Raw genomic sequence first — 18,061 nt, 5'->3', positions numbered from 1 at the left:
TGGCCGAAGCGCTGACATTTGAAACAACGGAGTGGATTGGGCACGTAAGGCCTGACACGGAGCTTTATGTACCCGGCCTCGATTGATTCGGGCAGGACACTTGAATTGAATGTGAGAATTAGGGTGTTTGGTCGCCATTTTCTTTACCATCGCGCCTCATCTTTATTCGTTTCACATTAACAACATTTTGCTCATTGAAGCCCTCTAGGAGCTCTGCCTCTGTCAACTGAAGCAGGTCATCGTCTGAGACAACGCCGCGCGTAGTGTTCATAGTGCGGTGCGGAGTCACTGTCACTTGAAAGTCTCCAAAAGACACTTGATTAGGTAGCTTTTCGTATTGTTTCAGGTCACGGAGCTCCAAAAGGAGATCTCCACTTGCCATCCTTGATGCCTTGTAACTTGGACCAAGAACCTCAGTTAAAGACTTCGAAACTAGAAATGGGGAGATCGTGCGTACTTGTTTATCTGACTTTTCCGAATGAATTACGTGAAATCGTGGGAAGTTGGGTCTTTGTCGTCCAAAAAACTGAAATACGTCTTCGGTGCGCCCTCTTTTCTGAGGGCGATCTGGGAGGGTAGGGAAGGAACTAGCCATAGAATAATTTAATTTTCGGCAATAACGCCAACCACCCACCGTGGAGCCCTACAAGGGGACGTTACAGGGACTGTAAGAACAAGTCCTGCAAACGCCAGTTGTATGTTATCACTATAACCAAATATGAGATAACCTAGGTTGGTTATTCACACAAGGTTAACCCTTGCTGCCTGGAAAATTTGGAAGTAAACGGAAGCTAGGAGAAGACAGGAAAGATGAAAAGTAAGAAAAAGACGAAGACTGGAGGGAGAGAGAGACAGGAAAAGGCAACTACCGATTTCCCCCGGGTGGGTCAGTCCGGGGGTGCCGTCTACGTGAAGCCGAGGCCAAAGGGATGTGTTGCCTCCGCTGAGGGGCCTTAAAGGCCCTGACACTCAGCATCGGCTCAATCCCCAGGATCCCCTTTTCCCTGGACACGGCTAAGCCGTGCACGGCTACACGCGGGAGGGTCCAACCCTCGCGTGCTCGGGTACGTGGTGGCGCAACACACCAAACGCCTGCTTGCGCAGACGCCCCTGCGGGGGACCGGTACTTTTTATCACATTTCTTATACTTATCACACGCCCTCAAACGGGAATTTTTTACTACCTGCCCACAGTCACTTTTTTTGTCCTATTTTTCATACGACGCAACATCCGCTTAAACGACGGTAGGCTGCTACTACATTTGATGGACATGAGAGGTACAAATTCATTGATGAGGGTTATGACAGTGTACTTTTAAAAATCTCAATTTAGCTCAATAGTTCGCACGTAAAATTCATTCAAGAACTCAGCAGAGAAACAATCCAATTCAGTTTTTTTATTATGGTTGGCTCTGCCATAACATCTGATTGGTTCAATAGTACATTACGTTAAAGGAACCTACAATGCGTCCAGTTCTTACGTCATGATCCGAAATGCCGTCTAAGTGAATTGTGTGTGTACAAATATCAGGATTATTTGTTAATATTAGGTCCATTATTTTGGCGGTGCTCGATGTGCGACGCGTGGGATCAGTAATAAGTTGCGATAGTAAGAAATTAAGACACGATTGTGGAAACATATGAGCTTCGCTTTCACTCGCTGTGACGGATTGTGTGAAGCAGTTTATACTAGCGAGATTGAAATCCCCGAATATGAGTAGGGTTTGGGAAATGTGTACATATTGCACACAGAACTCGATGAAATTCAGAAGAAAAGCAATCATTCATATTGGGAGGGCGGTAGATTGCACCAATTATAATATCAATAGAAGAGCACTTTAATGAAACCCATACACGTTCGAGAAATGAACTAATAATTACCGGCGCAATCAACAAATCACATTATATTACCAAGAGTACAACACCTCATCTGCGGTTTGATTTATCACATCGAAAAATGTTAGGACGTGTTTTGCTGACAATTGCGTTAACTGGTATAACTTCAGTGAGCCATGTTTCAGTTGGTGTTATTAATGATGCGAATTAGTGAATTCTGAAGAATATTGAATCAATTAGTGAAGCTATTGCCACCCTCTTTGGTACTACCCTTCTGATATTAGTGTAATGTACCCGCCGGGGTCGCTCAGTGGCTATGGTATTCGGCTGCTGAGCACGAGGTCGCGGGATCGAATCTCGGCAACGGCGGCCGCATTTCGATGGGGGCGAAAGGAGAAAATACGCGTGTACTCAGATTTAGGGGGCTAGTTAGAAAACCCAAGGAGGTCAAAATTTCCGGAGTCCGCCACTATGGCGTGCCTCATAATCAGAAAGTGGTTTTGTTACATAGAACGCCATGATTTAATGTTATTGTAAAGGAAAAAAATATTGTTTTATCGGTATTATACTTCGAAATTTGAGAAGGAGAGGAACCTGGGGTCTGATCTGAGATAATAAAAGGAGTGCGTCATTCGTCTGTGGATCACTGAGATACACAAATCACACGTGTAGTGTGACTGTTTGACACATAGGTATCATTATTAATGTAAAGCTTGTTAAAGACGAGGCGAATGCGGTGTCTATCTTTCCTTGCAAATTTTGCGCACTGCCACAGGTGACGGTGCTTCAGTCGGACGGCCTCAGAATAAGCACAGGCGATGCTGAAGCCTGTGTTCCTGAGCCTGGAGCCGTTTCCTATCACAAATTCAACTGCTATATCATTGTAGAAGCAAGTAATGATCGCATTCGTCTGACTCATCGAAAAGTGACCGAAACAATGAGCTCTCAGAATTGAGGTCACCACAGCAGCAAGTTTATTAGAGCAACAATCACGCACGAGCTGCTCCGAAGCCGCCCAAGTCTCTTCGTCTGTATCAGGAACGCAAAAAAAATCAACATTCCACCGTCTAGACCAATTTTTCCAATCGTTGACTTTGTCTTTCATTTTTTCTCCAAATTAGGCATTAATCAAGACTGCGCAGATCGCGCCAATTCTATTTACGATTATAATTCAACAACACGTTTTGACATTAGCTCTAGTATTGACGTAAACACACTGGTCGAAGCCCTTTATTTATTTCGAGAGAGCATTTGACAAACTTCCTCATAAACGCCTGTTCCTAAAGCTTTCATGTATTAACCATGATTATTTTGTATTTAATGAATTTGTGACTTCCTAATCAACTACCAGCAATTATTCAATGCCAATAATCAGCCTTCTGCTTACCGTCCTGTCATCTCAGGTGCGCCTGAGGGCATGGAACTGGGCCTATTGTTATTCATAGTATATACTGTCACGTGGTAATGACTGTGAAGAAAGTACACAGTAGTAGTACTGTGAAAGACAAAACTAGCTTTCATTGGGCGAACCTGTGCCCACAAAACAGCCTACACTTAAAGCACAACGATAGCGGCGAACACAGTAGGCGATCTTCGAAAATCTGATCAGCGGGTCAAGCGCGTCGGCTTTTATAAAGCAGTCGTCGAATGTTCCAGACTAATCGTTCGGACCCGTGTGCCTTCCACAAAAGTTCTACACCATTCGCGTTACGCGATGAAATCAGATAACACAAGGTTCGGCGACAACAGACAGCCGGGTAGAAGCATCGATAACTTTCCAGAAACATCGGATACATTCAGGCGCGTCCCTCGCTGTACGATTACAGTTGTTAAGCGGCGAAACGTGGTCGCCCGATAATGATAAGTACACGTGTCAATACCCCCCTCTTAAAAAGCATCGACCCGATGCTACATACAAGCAAAATAAAAACACCCGTAGCAAAGAAAACAACAACAACAACAAAAATAAGGAATTTCGTCAGCGTCCGTAAAAGGGTTTAAGGCGCACCACGTGGACCTCTTCAGATCGTGCACGGCGCCGCTGTGAATGCGAAATGCCGTCTGGCACGACCTCATAGTCCAGAGCGCCAATACGTCGTATGACCTTGTAGGGTCCGAAATAGCGTCGGAGTAGTTTCTCACTGAGTCCTCGTCGGCGTATCGGTGTCTAAACCCAAACACGGTCGCCGGGCTGGTACTCAACAAAGCGTCGTCGGAGGTTGTAGTGTCGGCTGTCGGTCCTCTGTTGGTTTTTGATCCGTAGGCGGGCGAGCTGTCGGGCTTCTTCGGCACGCTGGAGATAGCTAGCGACGTCAACATTCTCTTCGTCAGTGACGTGGGGCAGCATGGCGTCGAGCGTCGTCCTCGGGTTCCTGCCGTAAACCAGCTTAAACGGCGTGATCTGTGTTGTTTCTTGCCCCGCCGTGTTGTAAGCAAATGTTACGTATGGCAGGACGGCATCCCAGGTCTTGTGTTCGACGTCGACGTACATCGCTAGCATGTCGGCGAGGGTCTTATTCAGCCGCTCCGTAAGACCATTCTTCTGCGGGTGGTAGGCCGTGGTCCTCCTGTGCCTTGTCTGACTGTATTTCAGAATGGCTTGGGTGAGCTCCGCTGTAAGGGCCGTTCCTGTGTCGGTGATGAGGACTTCTGGGGCGCCATGTCGAAGCAGGATGTTTTCTACAAAAAATTTCGCCACTTCGGCTGCGCTACCTTTCGGCAGTGCTTTAGTTTCAGCGAAGCGGGTGAGGTAGTCTGTCGCCACGACGATCCACCTATTTCCGGTTGTTGACGTCGGAAAGGGTCCCAGCAAGTCCATCCCGATCTGTTGGAATGGTGGGCAAGGAGGCTCGATTGGCTGTAGTAATCCGGCTGGCCTTGTCGGCGGTGTCTTGCGTCGCTGACAGTCTCGGCATGTTTAGACATAATGGGCGACGTCGGCGGTCACGCGCGGCCAATAATACTTTTTCTTGTATCCTCGATAGTGTCCGGGAAAATCCGAGGTGTCCAGCGGTCGGATCGTCATGTAGGGCGTGCAATACCTCTGGACGAAGTCCTGACGGGACAACAAGAAGGTAGTTGGCACGGACTGGTGAAAAGTTCGTCTTCACGAGTAGATTGTTTTGAAGCGTGAAGGAAGATAATCCGCGCTTAAATGCCCTGGGGACAACGTCGGTGTGCCCTTCCAAATATTCCACCAGGCCTTTTAGCTCCGGGTCTGCCCGTTGCTGTTCAGCGAAGTCTTCCGCGCTTATCATACCAAGGAAGGCGTCGTCATCTTCGTCATCTTGCGGCGGTGGGTCAATGGGGGCGCGTGATAGGCAATCGGCATCGGAGTGTTTTCGTCCGGACATGTAGGTTACAGTGATGTCGTATTCTTGTAGTCTGAGGCTCCACCGCGCCAGTCGTCCTGAAGGATCCATTATACTCGCTAGCCAACACAACGCGTGATGGTCACTGACGACATTGAATGGCCTGCCATAAAGATAAGGGCGAAATTTAGCTGTAGCCCGAACGATGGCGAGGCATTCCTTTTCGGTCGTAGAATAGTTGCCTTCCGCTTTTGACAGCGACCGGCTAGCGTAAGATATCACCTGTTCGACTCCGTTTTTCCTCTGGACTAGAACGGCACCGAGGCCTAGGCTACTGGCGTCAGTATGGATTTCTGTATCGGCGTACTCGTCGAAGTGCGCACGTACCGGCCGCGACTGCATGCGTCGTTTGAGTTCTTTAAATGCGTCGGTCTGCGGCGTTTCCCAGTTGAACTCAACATCACATTTAGTTAGACGTGTCAACGGCTCGGTGATGCGTGAAAAGTCTGACAAAGCGCCTTTAGTAGGCACACATGCCAAGGAATCTACGCACTGCCTTCTTGTCGGTGCGCTGCGGGAACTTTGCGATGGCAGCTGTTTTCTGCGGGTCGGGGCGTACTCCGGATTTCCTGATGACGTGGCCTAGGAACAGAAGCTCGTCGTAAGCGAAGCGGCATTTTTCTGGCTTCAGAGTGAGCCCTGATGACTTGATGGCCTCTAGTACTGTGGCAAGCCGCCTAAGGTGATCGTCGAAATTTCCGGCGACTACAACGACGTCATCCAAGTAAACGAGACAGGTCTGCCATTTCAATCCCGCTAAAACCGTGTCCATCACGCGCTGGAACGTTGCAGGCGCCGAGCACAGTCCAAATGGCATAACCTTGAACTCGTAGAGGCCGTCTGGGGTGATGAAGGCGGTCTTTTCGCGATCTCTTTCGTCGACTTCTATTTGCCAATAGCCAGACTTGAGGTCCATCGAGGAGAAGTACTTAGCGTTGCAGAGCCGATCCAATGCGTCGTCTATCCATGGAAGGGGGTATAGGTCCTTCTTCGTGATCTTGTTCAGACGACGATAATCGACGCAGAAACGTAGGGTTCCGTCCTTTTTCTTCACCAAGACAACAGGGTATGCCCACGGGCTTTTCGACGGCTGGATGATGTCGTCGCGCAGCATTTCGTCGACTTGTTCTCTTATAGCTTCGCGTTCTCGCGGCGAAACTCGGTAAGGGCTTTGGCGGAGTGGTCGAGCGTACTCCTCGGTGATTATGCGATGCTTGGCGACTGGTGTTTGTCGAATCCTCGATGTCATCGAAAAGCAGCCTTTGTATCGTCGGAGCAGACTTCTGAGCTGCTGTTGCTTAATCACTGGGAGACTTGGATTAATGTCGTAGTCTGGTCCGGGAACCATGGTCGTCGGGGTAGATGCGGTGGAATCCGAGAGGACAAACGCATTACTGGTTTCCACAATTACCTCGATGGACGCTATAGTCGTGCCCTTGTTGATGTGCTTGAACTCCGGGCTGAAGTTTGTCAGCAACACTTCAGTTTTCCTTCCATGCAGTCGAGCGATCCCTCTAGCGACGCAAATTTCACGGTCTAGCAGGAGACGTTGGTCACCTTCGATGACACCTTCTACATCAGCGGGTATTTCGGTGCCGACCGAAATAACAATGCTGGAGCGGGGCGGGATGCTCACTTGGTCTTCGAGCCTACTCAAGGCGTGGTGACTACGAGGGCTCTCCGGCGGTATCGCTTTATCTTCCGACAGCGTTATTGACTTCGACTTCAGGTCGATGACTGCGCCGTGTTGGTTCAGGAAGTCCATACCAAGAATGACTTCTCGAGAACACTGTTGGAGGATAACGAAGGTGGCAGGGTAAGTCCGGTCATGAATGGTTATCCTTGCCGTGCAGATTGCAGTCGGCGTAATCAGGTGTCCTCCAGCGGTGCGAATTTGAGGGCCTTCCTATGCACTCTTAACCTTCTTCAACTGGGCAGCGATGTGTCTACTCATGACGGAGTAATCAGCACCTGTGTCCACTAAGGCGGTAACCGCGTGGCCGTCGAGAAGCACAGCGAGGTCGGTGGTTCTTTGTCTGGCGTTGCAGTTAGGTGTTGGCGTCGGATCACGGCTGCGTCGTGTTGAACTGAAGCTGGAACGTCGCGTCGTCGAGTCGTCTTTCGTCGGTGTAGTCTTGGCTCGCTGACTTCGTCGGGACGGCGGCGTGTCGTAATTAGGTCGTCGAGATGGTTTCTTCGTCGACTCCGTCGGCGGCAGAGGATCTTCGTCAGTTCGACGAACAGCAACCACACCTCCATCGGTTGCTGCTTTTAGTTTTCCGGATATGGGCTCTCTGACCGGCCCCGGGCTGGGCCAGTGTATGGTCGGCGTTGCGGCGACAGGCAGCGGCCTGGTGATGGCGAACGCGACGGTCGTCGAGAGCTCCATTGAGTAGCGGCGAGGTAGTCGGCGATGTCACGTGGGCGCTCTCCAAGCTGTGGACGCGGCGCGTTGACGGCGAAACCTCGCAGTCCCATCTCTCGGTATGGGCATCGTCGGTAGACGTGACCTGCTTCTCCGCAGTGGTAGCAGAGCGGGCGGTGGTCATGAGTGCGCCAAACGTCTGTCTTCCTCGGGTAGCTGCGCTCGGCGACGGGTGGGCGTGCTGGCGGCGGCGGTGGTGGTCGACGGAATTGCGGCGTTACGGGACCCTGGCGCGGTCGTGGAAGGGGACCTTGACGGCGGGCGACGGCGGCGTAGCTCCTCGCTTGCGGCTGCGGCGGTTCTGGTTGCACCTCAGGAACTCCAAGCGATCGGTGCAACTCTTCTTTTACGATGTCGGCGATCGAGGCCACTTGAGGCTGCGACGAAGGCAAGACCTTGCGCAGTTCTTCGCGCACAACGGCCCTGATGGTCTCGCGCAGATCATCCGTGGCCAGTGATTGAATTCCTGCGTAGTGGGTAGAGCTTGTACGGCGGTTGAATTGCCGGTTCCGCATTTCGAGTGTCTTCTCGATGTTCGTCGCCTCACGAAGAAACTCTTCGACGGTCTTCGGTGGGCTTCTTACCATCCCGGTGAAAAGTTCCTCCTTTACACCACGCATCAGTAGGCGGACTTTCTTCTCCTCGGCCATATCCGGGTCGGCGTGGCGGAACAAACGGCTCATTTCTTCCGTAAAAATGGCAACGTTCTCGTTTGGTAACTCGGGCGTCCAGAATAGCTTCGCCCCTTTCCTTGCGCACGACGCTTGTAAAGGAGCGTAGGAAGCCGCTACGGAACAGGTCCCACGTTGTCAAGGTCGATTCCCTGTTCTCAAACCAAGTTCTGGCGGTGTCCTCTAAGGCGAAGTAGACATGCCGCAGCTTCTCGTCGGAGTCCCAGTTGTTGAATGTTGCGATTCGTTCGTAGGTCTCCAGCCATGATTCCGGGTCCTCAATCGCTGCTCCATGGAAGGTTGGTGGGTCCTGAGGTTCTTGTAGGATAACAGGGGACGCTGGGGCAGCCATTGGGGTTGTCTTGACCACGATCTTCTTTGTCGTCTCAGGTAGAAGTCCGTGCTCTGGGGGCAGTCCTTGCAGTCTGCGGCTAGCACGTTGGTCTTGGGCGATGATGGTTCTGTCCTCGGGCTTCCGGCTTGCATCGCGGCTTTACGGGGGCGTTCGGTACATGAACGCACTAGCACCTCCACCAGATGTCACGTGGTAGTGACGGTGAAGAAAGAACACAGTAGCAGTACTATGAAAGACAAAACTAGCTTTTATTGGGCGAACCTGTGCCCACAAAACAGGCTACACTTCAAGCACAACGATAGCGGCGAACACAGTCGGCGATCGTCGAAAATCTTATCAGCGGGTCAAGCGCGTCGGTTTTTATAGAGCAGTCGTCGAATGTTCCAGACTAATCGTTCGTACTCGTGTGCCTTCCACAAAGTTCTACACCATTCGCGTTACGCGATGAAATCAGATAACACAAGGTTCGGCGACAACAGACAGCCGGGTAGAAGCATCGATAACTTTCCAGAAACATCGGATACATTCAGGCGTGTCCCTCGCTGTGTGATTACAGTTGTTAGGCGGCGAAACATGGTCGCCCGATAATGATAAGTACACGTGTCAATATCAACGATTTATCGAGTAACATTTCTTGCAATACCAGACTCTTTGGTGATGATTGCGTCCTATATTGTCAAATTAACATGTCTGACATTCACTCACTTTAGCCTGATCTTCATCGAATCGAAACCTGCTGTATCAAGTGGCTCATGTCATTAAACACGCACAAACCATCACTACTTTTTTTTTATATCGCCGGCAAAATCACCCTCCACCGAATTGTCTGATTTATAACTCCTCACTTCCATTTGCAAGTGCAAGTATCTAGGTGCTCTTTTGTCGCCATATTTAAGTGGGTTGCTTCACATATTGCACGTTACTAATGAAGGTGTCAGCGTTCTTGGTTGTCTACGTCGTAACCTTTATCTCGCACCTCGTTCCGTCAGTTCCCGCTATAAGACATTAATAAGACCGAAACTTGAATACGCATGCGCTTTCTGGGACTTACACCACACTAACCACAATAAAATGGAAGAAGCTGTACAGAACCGTGCCGCCGGATTCATTTTCTCAGAGTATACATACCACTGCAGTGTCAACGAACTAAAATCTCACTCAAACCTTGGAAGCCTTTCATCATGCGGCAGAATAGGACGTCAGTGCCTATCACAGTTTTATCACACGTCCCCCTGTATTCCAGCCATCAAGCCAGCAAATCATCATTCAGATCATACCAATCATGACTAAGCTGTATATCCACCGTGTGCTAGAACCACTGCACACCTTACCTTTTTTATCAAAACTTCACAAGTTTGGAATGACCTTCCCGCTGACTTTGTGCTCACGCAAGTCCGGCAGCAACGGCTTCAAGAAAACGATAAAAAATTGTAAATCATTGAACACATATGTAAATAGCCCTTGCTTCATGAACGCCTTCACTGCGGACTTTCTGCTATCGCAAATAAATAAATCAATGTGATAGCGTCTGCGCCGTCGTAGGCCTACCTTCCCTGCTGCACAAGAACGCCGGCGAATATATGGGAAACTCCCCTGAAATACTTTGCTGCAAAACGGCTAAAATGGTGAGATGCTACGCAGAATGCTCTTGAGCTTATCTATAACCAGCATTAAAAAAAGTGATTATTCACCTGGCATGGTATGCCGTCCAGGGAGCAGGAACAGCTCTTTGGTGTGCACGGCTCAGAGCAGTGGCAGCCGCAACGTCCCCGCGACTTCCTGATGGCTCGGCAAGCTTCGCTCTCAGACGAATCTAGGTTTCGCACGCCACTGGCGTGAAGCAGCTGACGTCGGCGACGCCATTGCAGGGGCTCCAACTGCTGCCGTCCATTCCTTCCTTCATCCCAACCAGTGGCTTTCTGTAATCGAATACATAAAATGTGACATTTCCCTCGCTGGCCTGAGTCTTTATCATGTTGATTCACAACATTCTGCAAACAATAGCTGTCGATGTGCCTATGCATGCTAGATTAAAATGTCATATCTTCCTAAGTTGGTATGAGCCCATACATAGCCAAGCGCAGATAAATCTGTCGCGCCAGCCACACACAAAAAATGACCGCCTTTCCATTACTATGAAGAGGGGTGAAAGCGAAGCTCGGGCTGCGCAGCTCTTCGTTCGCGTAACGCCTCGGCTTCGCGCTCCCTCGCGGCAAGGTCGGCACGCCGACAACAAGCCCTTTCTCGAGCGTTTTCACGGTAGCGTTCATCAAACACCGCCTGTTCTTCGGCGGAACGCACGACGCGCGGCCCGCTCCCGCTGCAGCTACTACAACTCAGCCTGCTCTTCGGCAGAACGAACCAGACGCGGCCTGCCTATCTGATTGTCGGGCCCGAGCTGGCGGGAAATGGTGGGCGTCGAGGCGAGTGAACGCGCGATCAAACCCTTTCCCTCCTCCGAAGAAAGAGGACGCCTGTGATTGGCTCGCGCCTTGCGCTGCGTCTACTTCACACATATTACTCCGCTTTAAAGGGTGCGTATTATGAACCGACAATGGCTGAATCGGGTAACGGCGTGGTCTCGAGACCCGGAGGTCGGTGGTTTGTTTCCGCAGCCCTATAAGCAATTTTTATTTTCACGTGACTGGAGTTTCTTGTAGTGCAACACCCACGCCCAAACAAGTGAGGCAATACATGCTGCACTTGAAAACTAAACTGCGAAGCCACTCGGCCTGCGTTTGAATTCGCAAGTATAGCATGACACCTCTTTAGGCGCAGGACAAATTTGTCCGGCCAGCTGCGATATCGACCCCCTGTAAGGTCCGCTGCAAATGACCTGTCTGGGCGCAAAATAGGGTCCGGAATGCGCCCAGAAAATTCAACGTCTTCAGTGTACCCGGCTCGAGCAAGTTGATGTCCAGAGGCCGCCGCCGCGAAATTCGTTGGTCAAGTAGGGGGTCCGCTTGACCGAGGAAGAGCGGTCGTGGAGGGGCGCGTGCAAAACGTGTCCTGCGCGTTCTCAATTTTATTGTGTTTTCACCGGTCGATGTGGACGGGTCGTCGAGGACCACGAGTGAGTGCTCGGGTATCCGCAATCCAAATCTGCGAGCGGAAAGCAAAAGTGGTTTGCTGTGGATCATACCGCAGGTCTGTGCGCACACGTCACTCAAGCCGACAACCACTCTCCCATGGCAACCAATGTCGCTGTCCCTCAATGATCCAAGGTGGCGTATTCTTCTTGTTCACTCGCAGCTGATGCCAGGCGAAGTGTCGCCGAAAGAAATTGGCTCCTACCTAACGACTGCATATCTTCCACATTTGCCTTTCTCTATATAACATGCGGACATTGCAAATTTACACATGTGCGTAATGGAGTACCGCGAGGTAGTTGATGGCGACGAACGTCCATCAGCTGGTGCAGGCGGCAAGAGGCGAAATATACCTGTGATATGTGCTCTCTGAAATCTGTTGAGTGGCACGTAGCGCTGTTTCTCCACCAAGGCGATTTTAAAATTTTGCGATGCGCAGCTCTCCCTGTGCAAAGGAGACACTGGACCTCAAACGATGTTGTCATCGCGCTTTCAGTGGAGGACGTCAGAAAGCAACTACTCGGAATGGTTATGGGTGCAATGGTGGAAATGCGAGAAATTTTAGTTTCTTAGGTGTAGTTCACTGTATGTTCACAAAGGAAAGGGTTATTTCTGCAAAAAGAAATCTACTATAATCTACACACATATAGATTGTCTGGAAAAATATACTCGGATGCAAAATTCAAAAAGAAGAAAACTTGCAATCGAATTCGCTTAATAAGTCAGAATTATTCTGCCTCTGCGTGTCCTCACAATTTTTTGGAATAACCAATTCAGGCGTATCTCAAAAACGTCTTTGCATTTTCACGAAAATGCTTATTCCAGGTTCACGGACATTGCCTCCAGCCTAAACAACGTCATAACATGCACATCTTGTCGCACGGCGATGTTAAACGGTGGCTCTTCAATGCCACTCTGCCACCATGCCAAAACTACACAGCATTTCTTGGGTCAACCAAAATGCTTACGCAATCCGATATCGATATCCACAACATGTAAATACATGTAGTGAGCAATGATTATGAACTACGTGCCCGTAAGAGAGCCGAAGCATCGTTCAATTTCAGTTTCCTTTTTGAAGCGGTTCATCGCGCCGCATTTACAGAACGTGTGTACTCCAAAGGAGAGAATGTGCTGTCAAACTTCGGCTTTAATGTAAATACATCAATGAAAGAGACCGACATCGCCGTCTGTCTGAACCGACTTGACCACGCGCCTTCCCCACCGCGTTTTCTTACTCAGCCTTTATTGGCCTACAACAAGCGTCTTCTCATAGCAGAAGTGGCGTTTTCGCTATTGCAGAGGTGCTTTCTAATACAGGTGAAATACTTTGCCTCTTTAGTATCACTTTAAGGCCACGGCCACTCTGCGCAACGCAAGTACACTTTCGGGCCCAGGGTTTGCGGCAGAGTGAACAAAACGCTTGTGATTGAGCCATAGACGCACTGTCAAGAACTGCTGCTGTAAGACCACCAAATAATTCATCCTTAAGAAGCAGCAGCGATCCCAAAGTGCAAAATCATAAGGCCACGTGAATTGGTCTGCACACATCGTTTTCAATTGAATGCCTTGTGCAAAAAATAAATTTGCAGGTCGAAAGGTGTTTCCAAACTCTCCATCCTCGCTTTGAGAACCTGAAATGCCGAGTCTGGTAACGTATGATATCAACTTTGTGCATATTTACTCCTAATAAAAAATGCAGGCTGTTCATCCTTCAATATACAGCACAAAAAGACTCGAGGTATGTGTGATTATAAAAGCAAGCTTTCTCTCGCTAAACTTAAATCACATCACCCTTGAAACGTTGAGGTGACATATTGGGAAATAATATGTTACCGATGTTACAGTATTGCTATTATTGTCACGTAGTAGTGACGGTGAAGGAGGCAACAAATCTGTGATGGAGGACACTAGGGTTTTATTGGGAGAACCTGTGCCCTCAAAAGCAGGCTACACTCAAAGAACAACAATAGTGGCGAAAACAGTCAGCGATGGTCGAAAATGTGATCAGCGGATAAAGCGCGTCGACTTTTATGTGTCAGTCATCGAAGGTTCCAGAGCAATCAGTTGTGCCCGCGTGTCTTCCATAAAGTTCTACACCATTCGCGTGACGCATACATGAAATCAGATTACACAAGTTTCGGTGACAAGAGACATTGGATAGAATCATCATAATACATTCGAGAAACTTCCGTTACATGGAGCCGCGTCCTATGCTGTGCGATAACATTTGTTATGCGGTGAAACGTGATCACCGATAAAGATAAACAAGTACATATGTCAATACCCGCTCTTAAAGAGCATCGTCGCGATGCTGCAAACAAACGAAAGTGATAAACAAGAACACCCGTACCAAATAAAACAAAATAACGAAGTTCGTCAGTGTGCGTAAAAGGACATAAGACGCACCACGTGGACTTGAGATTGCGCGCCGCGCTGCTGCGACTGCGAAGTGCCCTCTAGCATGACCTCATAGTCCTGTGCGTCAATACATAGGATGATCTCGTAGGTTCGAAACAGTGTCCTTTCGCCAGACATTTCGTTTCAGCGATGCGAGTGAAGCAGTGCATCGCCACGACGATCTACTTGTTTCTAGTTGTTGACATCGGAAACAGTCCCATCAAATCCATCCCACCCGCCATGGTTGCTCAGTGGCTATGGCATTGGGCAGCTGTGCACGAGGTTCGCGGGATCGAATCCCGGCCACGGCGGCCGCATTTCGATGGGGCGAAATGCGAAAACGCCCGTGTACTTAGATTTAAGTGCACGTTAAAGATCCCCGGGTGGTTGAAATTTCCAGAGTCCTCCACTACGGCGTGCCTCATAATCAGAAAGTGGTTTTGGCCCGTAAAACCCCATAATTTATTGCAATTAAATCCATCCCAATCTGCTCAAATGACATGAAATTTGTTACAGCGCAAACACATGCAACCACAAGTATCAAGGACAGGACACAAGCGCTGACTGTCAACTAAATTTTATTTACGGAAGACGGATACCTTATATAAGGGGAAAGGCAGAAGTGAAGGGGCGAAGGGAGTGATACAATCGGAGAAAATGATATTGCGCATCGGTGAATGAACGTGCCAGCAGTCTCGGGGAAAATGACATTGCGCATCGGTGAATGAACGTGCCAGCAGTTGTATCACTCCCTTCCCCCCTTCACTTCTGCCTTTCCGCTTATATAAGGGGTCCATCTTCCATAAATAAAATTTAGTTAACAGTCAGCACCTGTGTCCCGTCCTTGATACTTGTGGTTGCAGGTGTTCGCGCTGTAACAATTTTTATGTCACGTATGCACCAACTCACCCAGAAAGAAGTTTCAATGACTGCTCAAATGGTTGGCCAGAGGGCTCGATCGGCTGTAATAATCACGCTAGCTTGTTGGCGGTGTCTTGCGTCGTTGGCAGTCACGGCAAGCCTTGACGTAACGGGCGACGCCGGCGATCAGGCGCTGCCAGTAATACTTGTCTTGCGTTCTTGCAAGTGTACGACAAAACCCGAGGTGCCCGGCTGTCTTACTGTCGTGCAGGGCCTACAGCACTTCTGACCGGAGTGCTGCATTCACAAAGATGAGGTAGTCTGCATGGGCAGGGGAAAAGCTCTACACCAGGACGTCTTTTGTGGGCGTATTCTTTACTTTCAGGCTTCGTCGAGATGGCGTCGTCTTGTCAATACATCGTCGAGCTAGATCTTGAAGTGTTGTCGTAGTCGACGGGGGATCTTCGTTAGTTTGACGAACAGCAACAGCACCTCCATCGGTTGCTGCTTTTGGTTTTCCGGAATATGCATTCGCATACTGGCCCTTGGCTGAGCCAGTGGTCGGTGTTGCGGCGACAGGTAGCGGCCTGGGGACGGCAAACGGTACGGTCGTCGAGAACTCCACTGAGTCGCGGTGACATAGTCGGCGATGCCACGAGGGCGCTTCCCAGCTATGGACGCGGCGCGTTGACGGCGAACCCTCGCAGTCCCAAGTCGCAGTATGGGCAACGGTGGTGCGCATGGCCGGCTTCTCAGCAATGGTAGCAGAGCGGGTGGTGAACGCGGGCGCGCCAAATGTCTGGCTTCCTCCGTCTGCTTCGCTGGCCGACAGGTGGGCAGTGTGGCGGTGGCAACGGTGTCAACGTTTCAAATGGTATCGCGGCATCATGGGGCCCTGGCGCCGGCATGCAGGGGAATCTGGCGGCGGGCGATGGTTGCGTAGGTCATCGCTCCCGGCTCAAGCCGCGGGGATTCGTTGACTCCATGTGACTTCTGAATCTTCTCTCAGATGACGCGGGCAATTGATGCTACTAGAGGTTGCGACCTTGGTAAGCTCCTCTGAAGCTCCTGTCACACGATCGCTCTGATGGTCTCGCGCAGGTTGTCGGTGCGTATTTGCTGAACTTCGGCGTACTTCGTTGGCACCGTGCGTACGTTGAACTGCCTGTCCCTAATTTCGAGTGTATTCTCGATGGTTGTAGTCTCGGAAGCAAATTCAACAACTGCTTTGGTTGGGTTTCGCATCAATCTGGTGAAGAGCTCTTGCTTGACTCCCCTCATCAAGAAGCGATATTTTTTCTAGTCAGAGAAGCCGGGGTAGGCGTGTCTGAGCCGACGAGTCATCACCTCCATGAAGATCGCAATGCTCTCGTTGGGAAGTTGGCAAGCAGAGCTTCGGCCTTTTTCTTGCACAGGACACTGGTAAATGTCTGCAAGAAGCCATTACTGAACATGTCTCATGTTGTCAGGGTCGATTCGCGTTATTAAAATCACGTTCTGATGGTGGCTTCTGAGCCAAAGCATACATGCCACAGCTTGTCGGAGTTACAGCTGTTGAATATGGCGATCCTTTCGTAAATTTCCAGCCAGGTTTCTTGACCTTCAGTCGGTGATTCATGGAAGGTTCGTGAGTCCCGAGGTTGTTCGAGCAGAAAGGGGGACGCTAGGCTGCCATTGTGGTTGTTGACTTGTGCTTGATCCCTCTGGTCTTCTATTCCGGTAGCAGTATTTGCTGTCTTTGACTGGCTGGCTGGTCCATGACGACGGTGCTGTTGTCCTCGCGTTTCGTGCTTGGATCCCAGCTTCGCGCGGGCGTTCGGTACATGAACGCATTAGCACCTCCACCAGATATCCCGTTGTAGTGATGGTGAAACTAGCGTTTTCATTGGCGAGCGTGTGTCCTCAAAAGCAAGCTACACTAAAAGAACGATTGTGGCGAGCATAGTAGGCGATCGTCGAAAATCCCATCAGTGACCAAGCACGCCGGCTTTGATGCATCATTCATCGAAGGTTCCGAGTAATCGATCGTGCTTGCGTATTTGACAGGAAGTGCTACACCATTCGCTTGGAGCATACATGAACTCACATTACACATGGTTTGGTGACAACAGACAGCGGATGCAACCATCGATAACATTCGAAAAACTTCAGGTACATGCAGGCGTGTCCTGAGCTGTGCGATAACATTTGTAAGGCGGTGAAGCGTGGTCAACTGATGAAGATAAACCAGTACACTTCTCACTATGTAGGATTTTAGCGTACCCGCTATTGCGACTTTTAAACCATGGTTTGGTGTTTGTAATACGCGTACCGATTACATTAGGCGCGAACCTGAATTTTGTGTGTCGTGCGCATTGGAACTGTGTACTTAGGCATAACGTTCAGGCCAAGGAGTATACTCTAAGTAACAATACACGCTAGCAAAAGGGGGTATTGTTTATAGGAGAAACAATGCGGACGATCATTTATGTCTGCTGAGCGTACAAAATAAAAGTAGCAATGAACCAAACTGCTCTTGAAGCTTTGAGCACGGGCATTGCGCTGAGGCATTGTGTATGCTACGCCACTTGGGTGGTCTAAATCGTAGACTCCATAATAACGCGCTCCAGTATCCCGCAATGGTCACCGTATTAAAATGTTTAACAAACTTCTCTCAACGAATAGAGGAACACTGAAGAGAAGCGCTAGAAGACATGACTGGTAAGTTAATATTCAAAATTATTTTTGTTAACTTTAGAGTAAAGGTTCATTATTAAAGTAATGATAGGACAACGCTTCGTGTTATTTTTTACCTTCCCCCCGAAACCCCAGTGCCGGCACGTCGCAGCGACGCCACTAGTTGACTTTCAAGTATTTTTTTTCGTGTTCATGCCGTTATGGCACGATTACAACTCATCGGAACTTGCCAAGTTCTGTCTTTTGCTGCTTCAGAGCGAAACGCAGTCCTTACCGAAGTATAAACAACCAGGTAAACACGAGCAGCCCCTCTGAAAAGCTATGATGTCAAATCATCTTAGTGGGGGAACTACAAGCCTGTGTCGATACAAGAGCCGT

The 18,061-nt window shown here is 49.5% G+C and overlaps 1 protein-coding gene across 1 annotated transcript in view; it reads right to left on the bottom strand.

Annotated features, from left to right (window-relative positions):
• The window catches only part of LOC139052972 (cysteine/serine-rich nuclear protein 1-like), an 84,313-nt gene that overhangs the window by 44,498 nt on the left and 21,754 nt on the right, over positions 1-18,061 (bottom strand). Inside the window, exon 4 of the mRNA XM_070530118.1 lies at positions 10,349-10,576. Coding sequence (XP_070386219.1) covers positions 10,349-10,576 — 228 coding nt within the window. The remainder of the gene's footprint in view (positions 1-10,348; positions 10,577-18,061) is intronic.

Source organism: Dermacentor albipictus, unplaced genomic scaffold, assembly GCF_038994185.2.
Source record: "Dermacentor albipictus isolate Rhodes 1998 colony unplaced genomic scaffold, USDA_Dalb.pri_finalv2 scaffold_48, whole genome shotgun sequence".
Lineage (NCBI taxonomy): Eukaryota > Metazoa > Arthropoda > Arachnida > Ixodida > Ixodidae > Dermacentor > Dermacentor albipictus.
This window is presented reverse-complemented; position numbering and strand designations above follow the sequence as displayed.